Source organism: Ambystoma mexicanum, chromosome 13 (assembly GCF_040938575.1).
Source record: "Ambystoma mexicanum isolate Mex_15411 chromosome 13, UKY_AmexF1_1, whole genome shotgun sequence".
In the NCBI taxonomy this organism is placed as follows: Eukaryota; Metazoa; Chordata; class Amphibia; order Caudata; family Ambystomatidae; genus Ambystoma; species Ambystoma mexicanum.
The window spans coordinates 551,966,906-551,991,866 of NC_090938.1; the positions used below are offsets into that span (position 1 = coordinate 551,966,906).

General features: G+C 46.6%; 1 protein-coding gene across 10 annotated transcripts in view; it reads left to right on the top strand.

The window, feature by feature from the left end:
• Positions 1-24,961, top strand: part of HDAC5 (histone deacetylase 5) — a 2,156,790-nt gene that overhangs the window by 1,597,799 nt on the left and 534,030 nt on the right. For all 10 annotated transcript variants that reach the window (XM_069634322.1, XM_069634324.1, XM_069634323.1 and 7 more), the window contains one exon: positions 5,775-6,065. In XM_069634322.1, the coding sequence (XP_069490423.1) occupies positions 5,775-6,065 (291 nt within the window). The remainder of the gene's footprint in view (positions 1-5,774; positions 6,066-24,961) is intronic.

The following is a 24,961-nucleotide window of genomic DNA, read 5'->3' on the forward strand; positions in this document are numbered from 1 at the left end:
ATTGTCCATAGAAACACCCTCAGAGTCAGAAAAACTTACTTCGCCCTTTTCATCCGGTTCCTCCTTGCCGCCAGTACTTTTTCTGTTTTCTCACTTTTCAGACATTTTCACACCACACATTATTAATTGACTGACATCCCTCCTCAGTGTTTTGTAATGACGGCACTGAGATTGTTTTTTCACTGTTACCAAAGATTCAAGAGTCATTTGTCACCAACCTCAGGACTTGGAAGGAGCTGGAGACAGCCTCTATTCCAAGGAGATGGTCCGTATTCATTTTGCAGGTTTGGTTTCGAATTTATAGTGAGGGCGGGGGGCAGCGTTACATGATTCATGGCTGCGGAATGAAGGCCAGACTAAGAAACATAATGCGCATGTTGCGCAGCACTAGTACTCACCCCCTCACTTGTGCAGACTCAGAGTGTAATGTAAAGGGCATGCCCGTGCTTCCCACCACTGTGCCACTGCTCACTGGCCAGTTTTGTATGGGCCTGGAAAAAAGACTTGAGCATGAGCTGCACAACGATCAGGTTCAGAAGGTTCACTGAGAGCTCCAACAGAGAAGCCACACCTTACGTGTGGGCGACGGCCCCGGGAGCAACCGTGTTTGATTGGCTGTAGCAGCGCAACATCCGCAGCCAAGCGCTGCTACAGCCACTCAATGCTCCGCTCTGGTTGTTTTTGGCCTGTGCGAGCCAATCATATCAGCAGCATTGATTGAGTGACTGGCATACTCGTTCCATGCTATGTCCGTGAGACAGCCTGATAATACAGTGAGCATTAATAGTTAACAAAAATCAATACATAAGCGCTGCGAGGTAACGAAAATAATATGCGCAGCATTAAAACCAATGGTGCGTGGCTGCACAGGCGTGCACCTTATAGGGAACCTTGGTCATGAGTGACGACGAGGGGGGTCTGTCGGAACCCCAGGTGCGGGCCCACGGCTCCAAGAAGCAGGCTGGCGGTTCTGTGATGGAGAAGACACTCGGCGGCCAAGGCACACAAATGCACTAAAGACATACCCCATGGCCGACACTCAACGATACTGTCGAGCGTTGATGCCGATGAGGTGTCCAGGGATAAAGCCTTAGGTTCTTCACTGTCGTCTGGGCGATCCTGCACGCTTTCGCCTCACGACAGATCCCCAAAGCTGAAAGAGAAAGTCAGTTCGGGCACCGCACATAAAAAGGCCCTCCTTCCGCGTGCCGAAAAATAGGCAGTGAAGGGCGTTTCGGCGTCCCCTAAGAAAACGGAGAAAATGCAACAACTAATTAGGAACACATCAGTGCTTCTCTGCTTAAGGCGAGGTTGCCGAAAAGGTCCCATATTTCAAAAGAGACCCAGACATGGTTTGCCATCTCCTTAGACACTCTGTCAGGAGCCATGTGCCACAAGGAGGCCACCCCTGTTAAGGATGTCACTCCCTCCTAGGCCACCCCTGTAATGTCAGGCTTTCTGCCCTCATGCGAATGTACACCTGAACAATTTAACAAAATTATAAGGAGAATGTCTTCTTTCTTTGACTTCGTGAACAGACATCCTGACCAATTAACAATTCTTAAAGATGCCTCATAGCCAGGGGCATCAGCACTGACGCCCCCTGCCAAAAAGACTTGTCTTGAGCCACAGCCTAGCACCTCTGCTCTCGGCACTCCAGCCGTGACGTTCCAAGACACTTCTCAAACATACCAAGACCCCTCTCAGGACTAGTATTATGACGACCAAGCAGACCCAGGGTCTCCAGAGGACCTCTATGGCCAAGACCAGTTTTATGACGATCACATTTACGTAATTCAGTTGCCAGAACACCAGGACCAGTCGGTAGCAGATTCGCCTATTGACAATCCACTCCAGTACAATGAAATGCTGCTAAAGGCGGCACAGCATTTTAATATCGACACTCAGGAGGCACAGGTCGACAAGGACTTTGTGGAAGATATTCTGGGGGACAAGAGGTCCGCCACCCAGTTTATACCACTCCTGCAGTCTGTTCAGAGACATATCCAACCATCCCTACAGGCGTCTATTCTCATGAGGGCAGTCAACCCTAGAATAGAGAAGCTATTCAGGCCCGCGCCCGTAGACCCCTGTATATCAGTGGTCTGTTCGAGCCAGATTCACTAGTGGTCACCACCGACAGGAAAAGGGCAGCACTCCCCTGGCGTCGGCAGAAGCCCTGCCAGGCACGGATAAAAAAAAGATATATACTTTCGAGAGAAAGGTCGCCTCTTCTGCAGCATACCAGAATCGCTAACAACTACACTAGTTGTTAGCAAATTACGGCTGCCACAAATGGGATGATCTGGAACGCCAAATAGAAGCCATCCCACAACCACTAAAGGCCACTAAAGACTCAATTACCGAAGACCATCTCCGAAGGCAAGCAGATCTCAAACTGCATCCTAAAGAATAACCTTGATGCAGCAGATAATGCGGGACTGATCATAGTGGAAGGAATGCTCATCAAGCACCATGCTCGACTTATACAGTCAGGGTTCAAGCTAGAGACTCAAGCAACCCTATTAAACATGCCAGTGGAGCCAAATGTGTTATTCGGTAAGGCCTTGGAAGACACCCTCAAGAGTGCCAAGGAGCACAACGACACTCTTTTTCTACAGGTTAGACAATGGCATTTGATACATGAGTTCAAAGTGATTAAAGAGACACATAGTGACCATTTTCCTAGTTGCCTTGGATTACTATGGCAGAGTAGCTCTTTGTTGTCAACCTCCATTAGCCACCTAGACAGAGTAGTGATGAACCTGCTTTGCAAAAGGTGAATTAAGTGATAGAGGGTTGACCCTGTCGCGCTCTTTCAGAATATAGGTCCGTCTTGTCTATCACTGTTATTGTCGATCTTAGATGATTCTTTCAATTCATCCTCTACTGTAGTCTCTTGTACTTATGGAACTATTGCGTTGCACGTTTAACAGAGAATTTAATAACAAAACACCTCAAGAGAGAGGTTGGCTTAATGAAGAGTGCAGAACGCTAATTGAGCCCTCCTCTCTGCCTTGAGATCTCCAGTTTGGTGAAAAGGTGAAATTACCCAAGCCAGAGCTGTCTATCAGGCAGCCCTAGAAGCGTGCAAATGGGAATTGGAAGAGGCGGCGTGGGATTCTTTGTTGGTTCCAAAAACCTTTGGGACTTTGTGGCACAGAGGGCCTTATATAAGTGCATTAAAAAAGGCACAGAGACGTGTTGGGAGGCTAAAGCCTGGGTGAATCATTTTTCTAACTTGTTTTATGGTCAGCTTGAGCAAATCGAGAGATCTGCACCTGTAGCGCCTCTACTATTGTCACTGAATGAGGTTTCCTTGGCCATCTCCAACTATGCCCACAATCGTGCCCCTGATGCTATACTAGCGGATTGTTTTCAGGCTATGGGAGATATATGGGCTCCCTGCTTACTTGTAGTTTCAGTGCCATTCTGGAAACAAGGGTGCTACTGTCTTTGTGGATATTGGCTATCATTTTCCCTATTTTAAAAAGGGAGATTGTACTAACCCCATTGCTTATAGACCCATTTCATTACTAGACATGTCCTTTAAGACTTTTGGAAGAGCTCTGCTAGGGCATTTGGAACTGTGGATTTAGACCAACTCTGTTTTGGCAGACGTTCAGCTTGGTTTTAGGCCTGGGCACGGCGGAACAGGCGTTAAATCTCTACCTGTTAGTGTCAAAATTAGTGTTTGTAAGAGGGGAGTCAGTCTTCTTGGCTTTTATGGACCCAAGCACCGCATTTGACAAGGTTAATTGTGCTAAATTCTGGATGGTGCTCATGTCCATGCATTGCCCTGCTGGGATCATTAATGTGTTGAGGCTTATACACACCGGTAATCAGGCATTTCTGCACTATGGGGATCAGGGCCAGTGCAAACCCTTTTTTGATGTTAGTTGGGGGCTTGTCAGGGTTGTGTACTGGCTCTTGTCCTTTTTACGCTATATATCAATGGGTTATATAAGGCCATTGTAGATACCAGGACCGATTATCCAATTGTGGGCATCCAGGCTTTGCCCCTTTATAGCCTATGCAGATGACATTGTCTTGATCGCTCGACACCAAATGCAATCCAGACGTTGATCAAGGGGTACACAGATTTTATGAATGCCCTGGATCTAAACATTAATACCACAAAATCAGCTGTTATGGCCTGTGGGCAGAGGAAGAAATGCATTAAAATGTACTCTGTTGAGTGATGGAGTTTGATTTATCTTGGCATATGGTTTTCCCCAGCGGTTTCTGACAAGGCTCATATCAGCAGACCGAAAACTAGAATGGGTCAATCTTTGGGTGTTGTGTCCCGTTTCATAGTTATGTGCCATGGACAACCTTCGCCATTGATACTGACGGTCTTTGAAGCACAGGCAACTGCTAATTATGGTGCTTCATCATGGGGCTTGGAGAAGGTCCATGAGCTACAAATTATGGAGAACAAATTTGTGAAAAAGGTTTTTGGGCCTTCCTAGCTCAGAGGCCTCTTATGTGGTAAATGCAGAATTGGGCCTCAGTCTATTGTAGGATGACTGGTGTTTGGCTCCATTATTATTTTTGGCTAAGAATGTGGTCAAGCGATAAGGTGGCCTTGACCCAGTGTACCCTTGAGACCACTTTAGCGGGTGCGGGATGGGCAAACAATCCTGTGGCTTAATTATATTAAATCTTGCTTGCATCAAAGGAATGCCTCTACATTGCCATCTCCATGTAGCCTTCTGAGTGCTGAATCTTAAGAATATCCATAAGAAGAATTGAATTGCCCTCTTAAAAGAACAGTGCTAAGACAGGGCATTTAAAATCAATGTCAATACAAATCATGCCGCCATCTGCCGCTCGGATTCAATGCAGCAATATCTTATTTTTGGACATAAGCAATCCTACCGGTGGTCAATCACCAGGGCATGTTTTAATTAGCTCATGCTGAGAGCGGATACTATTAACTGGCGGGGCTTTGCAGAGGAATCAAGCTGCACATTGTGTGACTTTCCACAGGAGAATATTTTACATTTTATTCTCCTTTGCCCGGCTTATTCTTATATCGGGCAAAAAAACGGTTTACCTGTTTTAAGACGGCTGAATTTTGCACAGTGACGGCCAGCACTTTATCTTTTGCAGACTGATTCACCTTATGTGGCTTGGGCATTGCTGTCTTATCGTAAGAGGGCTATGAGAATAATGAAATGGTGTATAGATGTGATTCCTTTGGGGGAATGTAGGCTTGGATGTAAACTTTTTAAGCTAATCGTGATTTATTCTATGATTTGTTTTTATGTCTCATATTGTATTTTATTTTACATTGATTATGTTATGAATTGTAATTTTATGTAATGTTTAATGGATTGTTTAATGATCCGAATAAACTAAAGAATGATAATAATTCATTGAACCTGTTAACCTTTTAAATCCCTTTTCCTTAAGGTCTTTTAATCAACTCATTGGCCATTTTTCATTTTTCTCCCAAGAATATTTAGAACATATCTCACTATCAAAGTTTGTAACATTTACTGTTAGTATGGTGTCATTATTTAGGACTCATTGGTTAGTAAAGCTATTAAGTATGATTTAATTGAGTATGCAAATATAACCCAACCGGACCACCTCTGTGTTTATTGTAATGCTATCCTGAGTTCCCAGTTGTAGTACGGGCACCATTTTGTTAATATAGTGCACAAAAAGGGTAACAGGACTCATAGCATGTTGGACAAACTCAAGGTAGGATTGGTGTAGACAACTGGTCTTGTTTTAACCAACTAACAATTGACATATCCTTTCAGATTCTTACAAAGACTGGCGAGTTACAGCGGCAGCCCACCACGTACCCTGAGGAGACAGAGGAAGAGCTAACCGAACAGCAGGACTTACTCGGTGACCGGGGAGCCATCAGCCTTGGGCAGGGGGTCTTTCTGATTGACGGTGGAACTGAAAGTGAGAGCACACAGGATGATTTGGAGGAAGAAGAGGAAGATGACGACTGTATCCAATTAAAGGATGACATTGAAGAACGAGCGGATGGGGAAAGACCAGCTCTCCCAGAGCGGGAAGACCAGAACTCTAATTTCAAGAGGGTGATTGTCTGTTTGGTTCCCAATTATTCTTGGGGGTCCCGTTTGGGATACATTGAACCTGCAAAGTCTGTTCTTTTTAACATCTATCAAACAAGGTTACTTGGATGCCCAATGCACCCTGCATGTCATGCTTTATCACAACCCGCAGTACTAGTATCCTACTTCAAACAAGCCATTGCTGTCATTCCCTGTTGCATAACAGCATATCAGTTTGCAAAATACTCACTCTGTTCACTTTCATGGCACCCTAAACACTCAATTTCTTAAGTTGCACCTCTAGTCCTTTCTTGTGCTCACTCCTCTACACAGACTGTCTTCTGTGTAACCGTGCTGACCTTGTGTGCAACCTGGGCAAGAGTCAACCTTGTTCGGAATGTGTCCCTGACCTTCATATTCACTGGTAGGCGGTTAGGGAGGAGGGTACCTTGTCATCCTTGTGTGGTGGTGGCCGGTTAGTGGGGCTTTCCCAGAGTGTGCAAACTTAGTCGTTTGGGACCTTTCAATATTGACTCCTGGGTTCCTGCTAACCTTGTGGCGGGAGTTCTGACACACTCGGTCATCCTGCTCTCCCTTAGTTCTAACTAGCTTGGAATTGGCTGCACCACAGGCAGCCCATGAAAACCCATTCAAAAACGCAAAAAGTAAAGCAGGCTTGCTAAAACCATGTGCACGTTACCTGGTATGCCATACAGAATTGCCAGTGCTGATTATTTTGCTGCCCAGTCGCCTTTATTAGGATGCCCTGAATATTTGTGACTTGTTAAGGGCAGACATGTGCTTTGACCAAAGATCTTTTTCAAGGCTCTGTGCAGAAAGGATGTCAATGAAAATGTATCACTGTTACTACCAGCGCAGCGTGACTGTCCAAAAACAAACTAATTCTTCATGTCCAAATTGGCTCATCCAAAAAAGGATAACTGCTTTTTTCAGAAGCATGCTGCATACTCTTAATCCATATGATCTTGGAGTGCATGTTACACTACCGCAGTTTAGGCAACATGCGCATGGTTTTAGCAACCCTTGTGTACTTTTTGTATGACTTGGGGCATAATCATACCATTGCTTCCATGCTGCAGCTTCTGCAACGATACAGAAATACAGATTTAGATATGAGATTGTCACTGGTCAGCGCAGCTTTGTGTCTTTATTTGCCCACCTACTTTGCAGACCATTCAGAAAGGCATGTTGCTACTAGAGCCCTACCCACGCTGGGCCATCCCTGTATGTGTGGGTCATCAACCCAGTTGCTATTTTTACTGCTTCAAGATAGATCAGGCAAATCCCTATTGGTGGTCCCATCCTATTTTTTCAGGAAGTAACTTTGTCACTTAGTACTAAGTAATGTTTTATGACTGCATTTCAAATTTTACTAGGTCACCTTACATTTACCTCTGCTTTAACCCAGTCGGATTTACAAGAGTATTAAAGAAATGCATGCATTATTTTAGGATTTTTTTCTGTGCCTGACCGTCACCAGGAATGCATAGGTAGTTTTGGAGACATCCATCTGGTGCACACTTGCTTTTTCAGCATGTTAATGGCAGCAAGTTTAATAAGAGCTATTCTTTAATAGATGTCATAGAAGGGTCCAGCACTTTAGGTAGCCGTACACGTTAATATAGTATGCATGCTGTCCGATACAAGTAAGGGGTTTTGGTAACTGCTATGGGACGGAATCTGGTAGTGCCTTTTTATGAAAGCCACCAACGTTCCAGGAGCTTAAACCACTCAATTGGGGAATAGCACCACATCTTGTAGGGAAACGTACTGGTCAAAAAATGAGTTGTCACCTGATGACCTATATAAGACTGTTACTTATGATGGATCACAGATTGGTGCCTCTGTTATATCTGCTGTGTATATAAGCATGGTCATCCGAAGTTTGATCCAGAAGCTTTGGGTGCCAAATCTACCAAACCTATGGATCTTCACTAGCCAAAGTCACAATCTTTCGAGGTGTAGCCTTATTTCCTCCAGGCCCCGTCGCATTCTATTGGGCCTGTAGTTCTTAGAAAAACATGCTTTTTCTTCGTACAACTCCCAGTACTGAGAGGTTGAATAAGGTTTTACGTACATCCTTACGGGAGAAAGTACCAGAACTGTCTGTTTATGGTTATTTAAAAAAGCACAGAGTACAAAAGAGTTAGGATTTTTCAGAATCACTATTGGTGTACTGTTATGGGTAGTCAATGTTCATGGACCTGCAGGGTACAACACAATCTAATCAAACGCACTGGTGTGTGAGTGAGACGCAAGGCTGAGACTAAGGAGATCACAAAGTATGTTATAAGGTACAGTTAATACATTCATCGGTTATCATACAGCAGTTCTACCAAAAACAAGCTTATATAATACTAAGCTTTCATTGTAAGTTTACCTCCACTTCAAAGCAAGATGGGCAAGGCATTGTGGGCATGTAAAATGTCTTTATAAGGTGCTATTTTTATACATCGCGTTTTTCAACCCACTGATGATCCCAATGTGTATGTATGTAATCCTGGTAAAAGGGCTGCTGCTGGGTGTGCAATAAAAACAGACGTTGAAGATGTAATAGATTTCACAGAAAACACCCTAGAGGAGCAAAAACAAATTGGTAATTCTATCCTTCTTCTCAATTCTGTGCAGAAGCAGATTTGCTAAAACCTGTCTCAACAAGGTTAGTCAACATAAGAATTGACAAGAAGTATATGCCAACACCAATGGACTCGGGTTACATTCAGAGCCACCCCACTCCGGATTTCCTGATCATAACTTCTACAAGGGGCGGGAAGCTTCCCAACTTTCGTCATCAAACCATGCCCCCCAGGCAGGGAGAGCAAAACGATGTATGCTTCAGGACTTAAGATGCCAACCTCAGCTGCCTACTGGAGTGTGTGTTTGGCTAATGTCAGTTTTAATGGCTGATTGTAACAAACCACTCTGGGTGGACCTTAGTTTACTGACTCCCTACAAGAAAGTTTCTAAGCTCCAACTGCATGGTAGCCTTCCCGCCATAACAATTGGAGGAAAAAGACAAAACAGCACGATTTTATGCTTTGAGAATGCATTGCTTAAGCTTGCAGGTTTTGCATCCTCTTGCATTCTTTGTGTTGCATTGAAATACTTTCAAAACTTTGTAATAGTATTCCATTAATTAGACCATTTGTTACATTGAGGAAACGAGAGGTAGGACCAAAATCCCGTTTTGTTTTCTTAATTGCTAGCTTTGGTAGTCTGCTTGACCTTTTGCTGGCTTGGTTGTGTCAGGACTTATTTTTGCCAACAGCAAGATTATATTTTTGCTGAAGACTGCAATTGTGGTTTAACATGCTGCCCTAATTTGCCCATAAGACTGCGAGGCAGGCGTTTACTGTAAGGGGCCCAATTTTGTCACTGGGTGATGTTCTTCATCCAGAAGGTGTCAGAGGTATAGAATAGTGGCAGCTTTTTTTCTTTACAAGGTTGCACTGCTGTCTCCTTTCAAACGTGTTGGTATATGCATGCTCCCTGAAAAGGAGTAACATGGCTACCAAATGTTTGGCTGGTCACCTTGCCATTTTCATTTAAGACCTTGATGTGTTTAACGATGAAAACTCCCATTTTGACCATTCTGTTACACAGCGCGGCTGCTTCTTTTGGTTAATGTGATCTGGTTTAGACTGGGTCTACCAGACACCTCAATCAATATTCCTGTATTTGCCCACAAATTAAGGCATGTTGGAATCCTTGTTGGAAGCTGCCCTACTGACGACTGATTATCCTCAGGCAAAACATTGCCTCTCTTACCAGTGGAATCCTGCTTCATGCTCATCTCCCTCTGTTCTGGCAGGAAATGCTTGTCTCAACCAAGCTTCATCCGGCCTTTTAAAGGTTCACCATAGTGTGTTTCCTTGCTGCTGCCTTCATGTTCAGGTGTTTCTAGGTCATCTTGTGCTGGTCCTCCACCCTTGTAGACATCGATTTGGCTCAGCCATTTCTATGGCCTCTGCTTACAGTCTCGGATTCTGGAAATGGTGCACCAACCAAAACTAAATCCCATCACTGGAACCCATCTCTACACTTAAGGTTACTGGACTTCCTCAACCTCTTCCAGAAGCCTTGTCCACATCATGACATTTACTGCACCTTCTACTTGACTCCACCCCTGCAGACTTCCTCTCAAAGGCCTTTGATTGTTCTCCCTGGATATGGTTCTCCTCTGGTGAGGTCCTCCATCGTCACCAACCCGAAGGTTATCTATGCCGCTACCACTGGGGCTTTGGTAATACTTTGCTGTATTTTCACCATAACCAGGAACTACCTAATGACTTTGTCCCTTTCATTTCCACAGACAAACATTTAAAAGTATTAGAAGTATTACCTACCAGAATTTCTTTTGAAAACTGGTGAAGATATTCCGAATTTTATGGGGACAATATGCTGTTTTTTAGATGCATGCTTTCTGTTTTTAAAGTTATTACTTGTAAATGTTCAGACGGCTGAAGCCACACTACCATTGAGAGTCCGGGCGTATTAGAGGTATCATGACTTGCACAACAGGTTGGTTTTATCAAGCCCTCACTAGAGCACTTGTAGAAAATGTTCCTAACAGTAACCTTTCTCTGCAGTACGGTTGTGCGATTGGTCCAGATGCTGTACTGTAGTTGTAAGAAGTATCATCTTATAGTGATGACTCGAAAGAGATCCAGATCCAGGTTAAATGACAAGGTGCCCTTGGAAGAAGGATCGTTAAAATGGTGCAAAACCCTAAAGTCTTAAGACTTCCAGGAGGTAAGCCAGGCAGTTGGAAGTAGTCAAGAAGCCCATGATGCATGGGTGCATAGGTCCTTTTTCAATATTTAGTTTTGGTTGTAGTGCCAGTTCCTGTTGCAGAGTCTTCAAGTGGACTGCCTGGAAATGACTGGGCAAACAAAGAAAACTCTCTTGGTGACTGACAAAGAGCTGGACTTGACAGGAGCAGCAGCAAGGAAATGCAATGCTGAACCTTTCAAACAGGTCAAACGATGCTCCTGTGAGAGCGGAGGGCTATAAGACAAGGAGAATGAGCATGCAATGTTATCTGCCAGTCAAAGATGACAAAAATGTGTGAGAATGCAAAACCGTATTGTTACAGCAATAGGTAGGTGTTCTTCACATTTAGAATTTCACATTGTTGCGTTGATCATGTGTGATGTTTCACCACACAAAAAAAGATGGTTAATTGCACTGGATGCTTCTAATCGTACTACTCAGGCTGTGTATTTCACTTGTGCCCTTTTATTGATAACTTCATCTAACAAAGTTGATTCCTTTCTCTGCTTGCCTTCTTGTTAGCACAGTTCCGTTGTTTCTCATTTGGAAATGGTATAGCCTATTGTATTTCCTAGTCAAGTCAATGTCTTGTGTACACCCCTTTCTGGTTTGAGTTTCCCTAAAGATACAAAACGTTTTTTTGTTATAAAATTCTGATGCTCTTCAGTAGATTTAATTCCGTCTTGCTGCTCATTGGCCATCTTGGTAGGGATATGCTTGCACCACCAAGCAGATCCAAAAGCAGGTCTAAAAGATCTCCTGTCACAAAGACTTTAAGAATGGGGCTCCATGTGTCACATCCCCTCACATGCAAGACCTGCTCTTTCTTTTTACTGTATTGTGCCTAATGCGCTTTGAGAAGATGGGTAGCCGTTCCATGGTAGGTGTGTCTAGCTACATGTTGTTCAGTAGACTCGCAAAACCTCTGTACTAACCTAATTACCCGAGGCATCGTCCACCCCACTTCCATGTAAAGGTAGTGAATCAACAAGGCCAACCAAAATGGAAGCCAAACCTCTCAGAGGGGGTATCGGGGCAAAGGAGTTGGGCTCACCTCAAGGGAGAAAGGAAGACTGGTATTAAAGTTGTTAGTCCGCACAGTTACCCAAGGAAAACACCCCACATGGGTATTCTAAAAATAAATATACTTTAAAGTCACACATATAAACCATATCTGATCAAAATAAGTACTTTATGCAAACACAGCGCATGAACAAGAGCATGTCTACCAATCGGCAGTGGTTAGTAAAGACTCGATCCGCTTCTACTACAAACACAGAACACTATCTGGTGATTGGCACTGCCTATACTATTTAAGGAAAGGAGCATGATGAGTAAACCATATACGCAGTAAAACATTGCACTATTAATTATCAAGACCCAAGCTACCACACAAACAATCACCATATTCCAAACTCTGTTGCACATAATAAACTGGTTGACACAAACACACACTGTACAATGGAACTAGAGGGAGAAAGGGGAGTTATACTTTAATAATCAAACCCAAAAGGCAAGTCAAGGTTAGGTTAGACTTGCAGTACTAACCACAAAGGCTCATTATACTCCTGGAAAAGACAATGATACACTATTAGCCACAAGTGTAGCACATTAACAATGTGTTTCCCTAGGCCTGAGTGAAATGCAGAACTTTAAAATTGTAGATAATATTAGCAGCAGCTACTAAAATTCTAGTGTCTTAAAACACCAGGGGGGCCAGGGTGATCCAGGAAAATGGTCACTCACTTGGTAAATATTCAGACCACATTAATTCCAGGTTTAATATCAAAATATACACAAAACACTCCTAACGTGAACAAAAAAATATATCCCACAAACCAAGTGTAACATTTCATATTTTCATATTTCAAGAAAATATACATACCTTCTACAAAAGATAGGCTTTACCCCATTGCTGTCTAATCCGACAAATATATATATATATATATATATATATATATATATATATATATATTTCTGAGGCTTGTGGAATCTTAGATCACATGCTGTGCATAGGCCGACATCTAGTGGAAGCTGCGGAGTATTACAGTTTGTTTTTTGAAACTCGAAAATGGGCGTTGACACAGGACGTGCCAGTAATACTATCCCTAGTGTGACGTCCACTGTACCCATGATCCCTCACGCGTCTAGGACCCTCAGATTATTTTTTTCCGCCATACTGGTCGGAAGCATCCCGCGGAGTTCCCTGGCATTAGCCATAATTTTGCAAAAATATCTTAATATTTCCATATTTTCTCCACCCCAACGTCGAGTCACCGAACTTAGACACTCGACTGGAGAAGAAATCAACCGTCAAGAGCTGCACCACGAACTTGGGCCTCAGAAGGCCTCTGGCCTCGGCCCGCGCCTTGGAAGGCCTCTGGCCTCGGCCCTTCAGGTAGGGAGAGTGGGGGGTGGTACATACTCTAATATATATATATATATGTATATATATATGTACATTTTCTTAAATATTCCTACACGCACTAGCCCGATGCCACAGGGTGCGTATGGATGGTACCCTTTCCAATTTTGCCCAAGTGCAACCGCAAGTACCCTTGGGTTGACAGACATGCCACGTGTAACCTCTGCTTGCCGAGGGACCACCCCGAGGCGAACTGCAGAGCGTGTAGTCTGTTTAAACCGAAGACCCTAAAGGACCGTTCGATCAAACATTGGGCCCACCACGCCAGGCGACAGGAGGCCATGGCAGCGGAGGGCGCCTTCAGTGATGGCAGCTACGCCGTGCTTTCGGACGGCGAGGGCAACGTGGCATCGAGAGACAGCCAAGCGCAAGTCCCCGACCTCAGACGGTTGTCCGGCAGGGCAGCTATGGGGAAAACCCCCAGCGGCACGAGCGCTACCCACAGCACTTCCACTAAATACGTGAAGGGCAACCGAGACTCGACACACACGTCGAGTTCTCGGAAAGAGGCACACAGAGAACGGTCCACCGAATCGGTGTCCTCTGGGCGTTCTCGATCAAGATCGCCACATGACACCGGGCAACCATCCACTGTTGCCAAAAGTGCCTCGCTCCCTAAGGTAACGGAGGTTCAATCGTCGGAAGACGAAGCCGACCTCTATCCCCAGGCCGCACTCCAGGAGTCGGCGTCAGCAGACCGCGTGACGGCTGCTACCGAGTCCCGACCTCCACACTCTAGAGATAGGGACACTACCCCCGAATCTCAACGCCAGAGGTCGAAAAGCTCTGATGGTGTGAAAACACCAGGGAAACACTCTTCCACCCACGGGGAGGGGGGAAAACAGCAGAAGAAGCACTCTCAACCTTCTTCTACACCACAGAAACAGACAGACAAGTCACAGTCTTCTATCAACTTACCCAAGACCCCTGCACAAGGCCATAGGTCCAGTCAGGATAGAACAGGGAAACTCTCCCAGGAAAGAGTAATCCCCAGCTCTAAAGAATGGTCTAGTGAGGATATAGACAGTTATGTCTAGGATGTCATCCCTGGCAGACTTCTATGCCAAGAATCCTGAGCACTTCCTCTCCTATACCCCTGACGGGTCTACACCCTCAGGGTCTAGGGACCCGCAACCCCCAAGTAAGACATCCCGGGTTCAAGCACCAACACAAATTCGGTCTTCGGACCCCTTCTGTATAAGCCTTACTCTCAATATAATGAGAATCCACTTTTGATTGAGGATCCAGATTTGGGCACGTTGGGAGACCAAACTGGGATGGACTACTATGGGGATGACGAGGACCAAGAGGACGACGAGGATGACCCAGAAACCTACAGGGTAGCCTCCCCAGTAGGCAAAGAACCTCCGGTTACTGTCCCCGGTCGACAACCAACCTCTCCTGAATGAGGTGTTGTCCAGAGCAGCAGAACACTTCTGCATAGATACCCAGGGAGCACAGGAAGAGAGGGATTTTGCCGAGGAGCTAGTGGGAGAAAGGAGACCTGTTGCCCAGGCCATCCCTATCCTCAAATCTATACAGAGAAGAATAGACCCTTCCCTTCTAAATCCCAACCTCACCAGGACAGTAAACCCCAGGATCGAAAAACTATTCAGGGCAGCCCAGTCAGACCCGCTGTACATAAGGGGGCAACTGAAGCCGGACTCCCTGGTAGTGACAAACACCCGAAAGAGGCCTGGAACGCCCCTATCATCGTCTGAAGCTCCCCCCGACAGGAAGAGCTAAGAGATCTATGGTTTGGGTAGAAAGGTAGCCTCCACTTCCGCCTAACAGGCAAGGATTGCCAACTCCACCACCCTACTGGCGAGTTACAACTGCCACCAGTGGGAACAGGTCGCGGCGCTCATAGACTCCGCCCCGGAACCTTTAAAAGGCCAGTTGGCACAAGTTGCGTCGGAGGGAAGAGCTGTGTCCGGTTGCATCCTTAAAGCAACCTTCGATGCCACAGATAACGCCGGCAGACTGATAGCAGAGGGCACTGTTATCAAAAGACATGCTTGGTTACGGCAATCTGGGTTCAAACCCGAGACCCAAGCATCGTTAATAGACAAACCGGTGGAGCCTGTTCTACTGTTTGGCAAGGCGGTAGAGGATGCGCTAAAAAATCCCAAGGATGAGTACGAGACTCTCAAATCCCTGGGCCAATTAACGAACAAACCCCCGAATCAAAGAGGGAATGGCAATTTTCGTCGCCCACGCGGCCAAAATTCCCAGAGAGTCTCCAACTATTCCCAGGGGCAGGGTACACCATGGAACAATAACAACCAGCAGTCTACCCAGGGTTATGGCTGGGGTAACAAAAGAGGACGTGGTAAGGGTAGAGGCAGCCCCAGTAGAGGCAGCGGCACACCTCCCCCAAAACAGTGATGTTCCATGCAGGGTCCCTTCTCACGCATCCCCAGTAGGGGGACGCTTTTCCAACTTCAACAAAGCTTGGGAAGGGATCACATCAGACAGATGGGTGCTGTCCACAGTTTCCGCAGGATACTGCATAGAACTGTTAGAGCGTCCCCGAAACCACCCTCCACGACAGAAAGTACATTCATTAGACCACCAGAAGACCCTCCTCTAAGAGATCGCCAATCTTCTAGCAAAGGACGCGATAGAACTCGTCCCGGGACACCAGGTAAACAACGGTATTTATTCAACTTACTTCCTTGTGCCAAAAAAAGATTAGACAATGCGCCCAGTATTGGACTTACGGCCTGCAAACAAGTATGTCAAGCCCCAAACATTTCGTATGACTACTCTTCAAGAGGTAATCTCCCTCCTAAAAAAGGGGGATTACATGACAACATTGGACATGAAAGATGCCTATTTTCATATTTCCATGTTCCCAGCGCACAGAAAATACTTACGCTTCAAGGTGGACATTCAGCACTACCAGTTCAAGGTACTGCCCTTCGGGATAGCCTCGGCTCCAAGGGTATTCACCAAGGTACTGGCGGTGGCGGCGGCACACCTATGCAGGGAGGCAATCCCAGTGTACCCTTATCTGGACGACTGGCTCATCAAGTGGGAGACCCTAGTAATTTGCAGAACAAACATTCAAAGAACGATCGACCTCCTCTTCGAATTAGATTTCTATATAAACGAGAAAAAGTCAAGTCTGGTGCCAAGCACCTCCAAACAGTTCCTAGGAGCTGTCCTAAACACACAAGAGGGGTTGGCCTTTCCATCAGAGGAAAGAATTCAGAATATACTGCTGCAAATTCCGCAATATCAAGCCGGTCGCCAGTTAACGGTACGCAAAGCAATGCGTTTGCTAGGCATGTCAGCGTCATGTATTTACCTGGTCCCCCACGCACGCCTGCGCATGCGTCCAATGCAAGAATGGTTGGCGAAACAGTGGTCTCAGGCAAGTGGTCAGTGGGACGATCTAGTGGTCGTTTCGCCAACACTTGTACAAAGCATTCACAAGTGGACAAGAGAAAATCTGTCCAAGGGGAAACCCTTTTACAAAACACTTTTGTATAGGCGCGTTACAAATGCCATATCATATCATATCATACGATCTCGAGATACAGGCGGTAGTCGCAACGGACGCATGCCTGTCGGGGTGGGCAGCACACCATCTCCACCACACAGCTCAGGGTCTCTGGTCTCACTCAGTGGCCAAGAATCATATCAACCTGCTAGAGCTTCTGGCAGTATTAAGAGTGCTTCAAGCGTTCAAGCCCTACCTGTTGAACCTGTCAGTGCAGATCCTGACGGACAGCACTACAGCCATGTTTTACCTGAACAAGCAAGGAGGGACTCGTTCGCCAAATCTGTCCAAACTTGCCCAGAAAATTTGGATATGGGCACTCAGACGGAACATCTTCCTGTCACCTCAACATGTTCCAGGGGATCTCAATTCTCTGGCGGACGCTTTGAGCAGAGATCCCCTCCCAGAGGAACACGAATGGTGTCTACACAGAGAAATCGTAGAAGATCTCTTCTCGCAGTGGGGTTTCCCCACTATAGACCTATTCGCCACAAGCAAAAACAGACAGTGCCCAGGATTCACATCCAGGTTCCCCCAACCAGACTCCCAGGGGAATGCCCTGTGGATGAACTGGTCAGGGTTGTTTGCATACGCTTTCCCACCAACACCTCATCAGAAAGGTGGTCAACAAGATGAACAGAGAATCGGTGACGCTCGTCCTAGTTGCTCCCATGTGGGCGAGACAACCGTGGTTCCCACACTTACGCAGAATAGTGGTGTGCGAACCTATCAAACTCCCAGGCTGGTACAACCTACTGTCCCAGCACCAAGGTCAGAAAGTGCATCCTCAACCCAACTCAATGAACCTAGCAGCATGGCTCCTGGGGTCATAGAGTTTGGACATCTCAATTTACCGCAGAGATGTATGGACATCCTAAGAAAATCTAGGAAGCCAAACACGAGGCACTGCTACTTTGACAAATGGAAAAGATTCATTATCTGGTGCCAGAATAAGCAAATCAACCCAGTTGATTGCACTCCTTCCACAATTGTCACATACATGCTCCACCTGCTGGACGCAGGGTTGGTTTTTAACTCACTGAAGGTACACCTGGCAGCTCTGTCCACATACACCACCTCCCATAACAAGGTGTCATGGGGGAAAGTACCAGTGGTTAAAGCCGTCATGGAAGGAGTAAAGAGACTTCACCCTCCAATTTCAAACCCACCACCAGGTTTGGGACCTTAATGTGGTGCTATCTAAACTCATGGGCCCCGAATGCGAGCCCATGCATAAAAGCAGTCTCAAACACCTGACTTATAAAACGGCCTTCTTAGTAGCTATTACATCTGTAAGAAAGGTCAGTGAAATTCAGCCTCTGTCAGTGCAGGATCCTTTCTTTACGGTTCATAAAGATAAACTGGTTTTACGTACACACCCTAGGTTCTCACCTAAGTTTATTTCTCAATTCCACATGAACCAGTCCATCGAGCTTCCGGCTTTCTTCCAAGACCCACAAAGCTCGGCTGAGGTGAAACTACACACCCTAGATGTGCGTAAGGCGGTCCTATACTTTGTAAACAAAACCAGACTGCTAAGGAAAACAGACCAACTGTTTGTCTCCGTAGCTACAGACAAAGAGGGAGATCGCGTCTCTAAAGGTGCCATCTCTAAGTGGATTGTTAACTGTATCCAGCTGTGTTACTCCCTTTCTGAAAAAACTCTGCCTTTCACGCCAAGAGCCCACTCTACAAGAGGCATTGGGGCCCCTCTGGCGTTCATTGCAAATGTACCCCTTGACACCATTTGCAAAGCAGCTACTTGGAGCTATATTCACACTTTTACTCTGCACTACTGCATTCCAAGACAGATACTCAAATCAGAAAAGCGATTGTAAGATATTTATTTGCTCAGGACCCTTCTCACATCCCACCTCCTTCTTCTAACACTGCTTGCTAATCTATGCACAGCATGTGATCTAAGCTGATTCCACAAGCCTCAGAAGGGATACATTACTCACCGTAATCGTATTTCTGATGCTTGTATCTGTTTAGACTCACATGCGACCCATCCTTCCTCCCCTCTGAGAGAAGGCGCATGGATGCTTGTGGTCTTATCTATCTGCTTGGATTATCTGTACTCACGTTACTCCTCATTCTACCTCATGTCAGAAAAAATACAATCTGAGGGTCCTAGACACGTGAGGGATCATGGGTACAGAGGACGTCACACTAGGGATAGTATTACTGCCACGCCCTGTGTCGACGCCCATTTTCGAGTTTCGAAAAACAAACTGTAATACTCTGCAGCTTCCACTAGATGTCGCCTATGCACAGCATGTGAATCTAAGCAGATACAAGCATCAGAAATACAATTACGGTGAGTAATGTATCCTTTATATATATATATATATATATATATATATATATATATATATATATATATATATATATATATATATATACACGTCTTTCAGCTTAATCATTTAGATCACATCCATACAAACTAGTAAGTTCATATGAATAGGTTATGAATTCCCTGAATATTTTCTTCCACGTTTTATCAAAATAATCTTTTTACAATTGTGCCTTGTTTCAAATGAATAGTTATTTTAGTCCTCCTCTGGGCCTTGTAGCATATAGCATCATCCTCAGGGATGCCTCGTTAGCCCTAGAAGGGCTCCACCTGAGTGGGCCCATCAAGAATCCTTACATAGATCTTATTTTCGAGGTCCATATACAAAAAAGGGTTGCAGTTCCAGGGTGACTTCAATGCAAGTCCCTCTGACAACAAATGGGTCAGTTCCTAAAACCCGAATGAGGGGGAGGAGAAAATAACATGTAGGGGTCTCCTAAAAGGGATAGAAGAACCCCTAACAATGGAATTCTGCTCTAACACCAACCAAATATCTTGAAACTTGGCAACTTTCTATGCAAGATCTTTGATTGTGATAGTGGATGCCTGTCCCGTGTGTGTGTAATGTGCCAAGAGACCCTTTTGAGCATTGCACACCAAGAACCTATAACAAGTCCAAGCGTTTGCAGTTTGTGAAATGGAACTGCTGCTGGTGAAAAAAACGAACTGGTCCCGCTCTTCATTGCTAGGACCTTTGTGTTTGCATTTCTCTCGATATGCCTAGCAGAAGCTTATTTCAATAGGCAATGGTCACTGCAGCCTCCCGCAGCTGTTTTTGCAGCTGCTCTCCCTCTTCTCTATTCTCACTGTCTTCTGTCTGGTTAGAAGATGCTGTCTGATTTGTTTTTGAGGGCAGAGTATTTTATATACTTTATATTATACATACTACAAGGAAAAACTATTTGGAAGCAAAGCATTGAAAGGTTTATTGTATATTGCAGGGCTCTTGAGATGTTTTGGACTACAATTTCCATTAGCCTTAGGGAGCTTAGTCAATGGTGAGGGATCAGGGTGGCCTAGTTCAAAACATCTGGAGAGCCACAGGTTGCACCAGACCTTTGTTCCAGAGCTTGCTCTACCAGGAGAATGGCCTTTTACACACAGGCAGGGCCTACTACTTCAATCTTGTGAAATGGTCCTCTAGCAAAAACTTATAAGGTTTCCAGCAAGAGCTTCCTATGCACTTTTAAATGCAGATTCCAAGTCTGATTAAACCAATGTCAGAAAGACCCAATTAGACAAAGGTTTGTTATCATATCCTTTTTTCAGATACCTATGCTTAAGTGCCTGCTTTCATAATATTGTCATCAATGAGCTCACCTGCAGCTGTGTTGCTACATCCAGTCACCCTTTTTCCAGACTGCACTCATTGCAGAGAATACACTATTTCTGTACAGCACAGAAAAAAAGCAATGAAAGCCTGTGCGCAGTCACTCGCCCATAGCACTGCCCCGCCCAGGCATTTTATGCAGTCCTGTATCTTTAAAATTGAACACGTGACTTTTCAAATAATTTTGGGTTTCCATATCTGGAGATTTTCTCTGTCCACTGACCTCCTTGCTTGTCCCTTTTATAGTCATTTGACTTAGCAGACAAACCTGGTGCTTCCTTCCAAGTCTTTGACAGGAATCCAAATATTCTTTGTCTTCTGCTTATTTTATTTATTATTTGTATATTTGAATTTTTGGTTAGTGCTGGCCCTACTGGTCTCGGAGTGCCTTACATGGTTCCAATATTGAAAAGGGGGTAGTTGATAAAAAAGAAGTTAGAAAATAATTTCAGGAAAGGAAGGAGCATTAGGATAGACAAGTGATAGCAGTGGAGGTGGGGGCAGGGTTGTGTGGGGAAATAGTTATGTTTTGAACCTTTTCTGAAAGTGGTGATAGAGAATGCAGTGTGTTAAGACATAGGGTGTTCCATGAACTTGGTGCCCAGTGGTTAAATGCTTGTTCTCCAGCATGGGGTCTGGCATAGATTCACATGCTCATGAATATGCCCTGTCGTCAGGCTGGGAATCCTCAGTAAAAGAAAAAACAGTTTCACTTTCGTTTATAAACTGTCCCTCTCCTATAAACCAATCACTGAGCTCTGGGTCATACTGCCCCCAGCCAATGACTGCCCTCTCCCTAAGACCCTCCTCTGGCAGCCATCTTCAGATTTTTACAGCACGTTTAAGTGTTAGGAGTCCCCTTGTTTCGCTCTTAGAGCTTTCTGCGTTTTTCGTGCTTTTTTTGCTAGGAAAACCTTTTTTTGTTCATCGAGCCTGTATACTCCATTGTCCTAATCCGATTAACGGGGACCCATTTTTTGTGCAACTTTCATCGCCCCTGAAGGACTAAATCGTGAGTGTTTTCTGTTTTCTTCTTGGAAGATTCCAGAAGGCCATTAGGCCTACACAGCACCGGATCATGTCGGAGGACAACGACAGGGCTTCCCTCTTCAAGCTCTGCACCAGCTGCGGTTTTCTGAATGTTTTCACGGACGACAAGCATTCCCAATGCCTTTACTGTCTTCACCCGACGCACAAGGAAGAAGATTGCGATATCTGCTGGGGCTGTTCCAAACTTACGATGAAGGATCGCTCGTTCGACTGGCGGTGTGGCTCAAAGCCAGGGCCTCTACCCCATGTGTGCCGCAGGGGCATGCCTCATCCAGATTCAGCCAGCCTGAGTAGGCTTATAAGTCCTTTGAGGGCGCTCAATCCGTGGGCGTCCAAGACAAGGCCAAGCACCGCAAGTCCATCTCAGTCAGGGTCGCTGCGCAAGCGGGTCCCGCGACGGTCAGGGCGCGGTCATCGTCTCCATCAGCCTCAATCTCCAGCCATCGCTCCAGTTCGTAGTCAAAGAGGAAGTCAGCTACCCCGGACAAGCTGCGAGAGAAGCCGGGGAAGGCCAAGTAGGACAAGGTATCCAGCCTGCCAGTTGAGGCCCAAGTGATCCAGGCCAAATCGTTCTCTTCCATCGAGATGGTTGCTGCCACCCTGTTAAAGGTGAAAGGTGCTGACCCGGTCCAGGGTACCCCTTTGGAGCCAGTGGAGAAGACTCCGGAGAAGAGGATGCTGGACCTTAGTCCGAATCCGGGTCCGTAGGACCCCAAGAAGGGGGGGGGACGTGCAGGAACTCCAGGGCACAGATATTTCTTCATCCGGTGAGGAGGGCATGGCTTCCGCCAAACCATCCAGGAGGAAGGGGTTGATAACGACAGTGTCGAGGTGATGCCCGCCAGAGGCAGCGACGACATAGGCACTGGGTCCAGTGACCTTGTTCCCCATGCACCTGCCAGAGATCTGTCGCAGGATATCCTCTCGACCCTTCACACGTGGGTGTAGGAGATTCAAAATAGGATGCCAATGGTGACTACTCCGTTGACACCGGTGCCACTACCACTGAAGAAAAGACACCCTGCGCCTCCACTCCTCCCGTCACTGCCCCCCCCCACCAGGGATACGAGCATGGACACAGGGACGATGGACACCTACGATGAAGATGGTGGAATCTCTCTGCTACCAAGGGCTTCTCCACTGGACAAAGCGGGTTCTTTCCACTTCATGATCGCCGTGCGTCGGAACTCTTTCAACTCACCCCGGAAGAGAAGGAGGGCTTCCTGTATCATCGCCAGTAGTCGAAAAGGAAGACCATTCTGTCCGTACCGCTCCTGGACGATGTCTGGGATGATGGGCTGGTGCTGTTGAAGAACCCCTCCTCAGCCCTGGCAAAGAGGGACCGGCTAGAAAATAAATAATGTGCTCCGGACTCTGCACCAAAGTGTCTGCGGTCACTGCCATCGCCGGACTCTGTGGTCTCGGCCGCGGCGAAGAAGTTGTCCAACCTGTTGTCGTCAGCCTATGCCCCCCCAAACCCTCCCCAGGACGGCCAGGGGAAGAAGTTGGCCACTGTGGAACAGAAGGTCATTTACTCTGCGGCGACAACGACCATGGCGGCCAACACCTTAGTGATCCTGGCCAGGTACGACCGGTGACTTTGGTATAAGATGGCTCCGATCCTGATTTCCTCCCCGAGGACAAGTGGGTAGAGGCAATGGAGATCCTTCAGGAAGGCGAGGTGGTGTCAGACCACGCCGTGGCCATGGACATTGCGGAAACAGGGTTCTGCCAGATGAGGAACAGAGTTTGCCTCCGTCTGTGGCTGAAGGCCACCAACCTCAGACAAGAGTTCCAGACGAGGGTCCTGGACATGCCATTCGGAGACCACCTTTTCGGCAAGGCCGTTCATGAATGTCTCCAGGCCATCAAGACCGACGCAGAGACGGTCCGTGCCCTGGGCACACTGCAACAGCACCGTCTGTCCTTTTACCCCTCAGGAGGGAAGTCGGGTAGGTCTTCAAAGAGTTTCGGGGGTGGATCGTCCTCTTACCTCCAACCCACCCACTCCACAACCCAGGAAGCCTCCAGGGGTCGTTCCAAGGCCTTTGAAGGTGGCCGCCGTCATCGTCAAGGATCCCAGGGTGGTGCACTGGCCTCCAAGTAGGACTGAACCAGTCGGGACATCGGCCCCCGACCCATGCACCCCGGTGGGAGACCGGCTGGCGGACTTAGCGTGTGGGGAAAATATTTCCACCGATCGATGGGTGCTGGATGCTCTCGCCCACGGACACACTTTGGGGTTTCAACAAAAGTGCCTGCAATACCACTGGTAGCCCGGCAGGAACAACACATCCCTCAGCTGCTGCTAGAGGTTCGGGCATTGTTAAGAAAAGGGGAGATAGAGCTGGTTCCCAAGTGAAACTTTCTAGTAAGAAAGATGACCGGGGGCTGGAGGCCCATTCTTGATCTACGAGGACTCAACAATTACATCAAGTACCAGAAATTCAGGATGGTCACGTTGCAGCACGTGCTCGGCCAGCTGGAGGAGGGAGGGTTTCTGTCGTCGTTGGATCTAGAGGACGCGTACTTCCACGTCCCCATTCACAAAAAACATCACTTGTTCCAGTGCAAGGTTCTCCTCTTCGGACTGAAGTCGGCACCCAGAGTCTTCACGAAGTGCCTGGTACGGTGGCGGCCCATCTACAACTACAGGGAATTCATGTTTACCCGTACCTCGACAACTGGCTCATCCAGGCTAGGTCAAGAGACATTGCTGTCGATCACATGGAGAGGACCGTCCGGCTGCTGATGGATTTGGAGTTCTCGGTGAACTATGGAAAGTCCCGCTTGACTCCATCGCAGAACGCATTGTTCCCTGGGTCCATGCTCAACACAGTATCCTGCCTGGCGGCTCTGTCAGAAGAGAGGATAGCGGCCATTTTGGGCAAGGTGCAACGGCTGTTAGCACTGAAGATCGCCAAGGTGAGGACCATCAAGTCGCTACTCGCATGATGTCGTCGTGCATCTACCTGATCCGGCTCTACAGGTTGTGTATGCGACCGCTCCAGGAATTCTTGGACTCCCGTTGAATCCAGGTGTCCCGAAGCTTCAAGGACAGGATCATGCTCGACCAGGCATTCGGTCGAGTGATAAGGTGGCGGGGTGTGCACTTGAACGTAGCCGGGGGGCACAGACTTCGAGTCCCCCATACCACAAGGTCACGACTGACGCTTACCTAGGGCTGGGAGCACACACCAGACGTCTCCACGCCAGAGGCTTGTGGCTGCCTGAGAAGGTACTACACATCAATGTCCTGGAACTACGGGCTGTGTTTTGGTCCCTCAAGTCATTTCTTCAGTCCCTCAAGGGCAAAGTGGTGAGGGTCTTCATGGACAATACCACCACAATGTTTTACATCCGGAAGCAAGGGGGCACCAGATCCCCGGCGCCAGAGAGGCGCAGGAGTTGTGGCACTGGGCCTTCACCCAGGAGATGTTCCTCATTCCCTTTCACC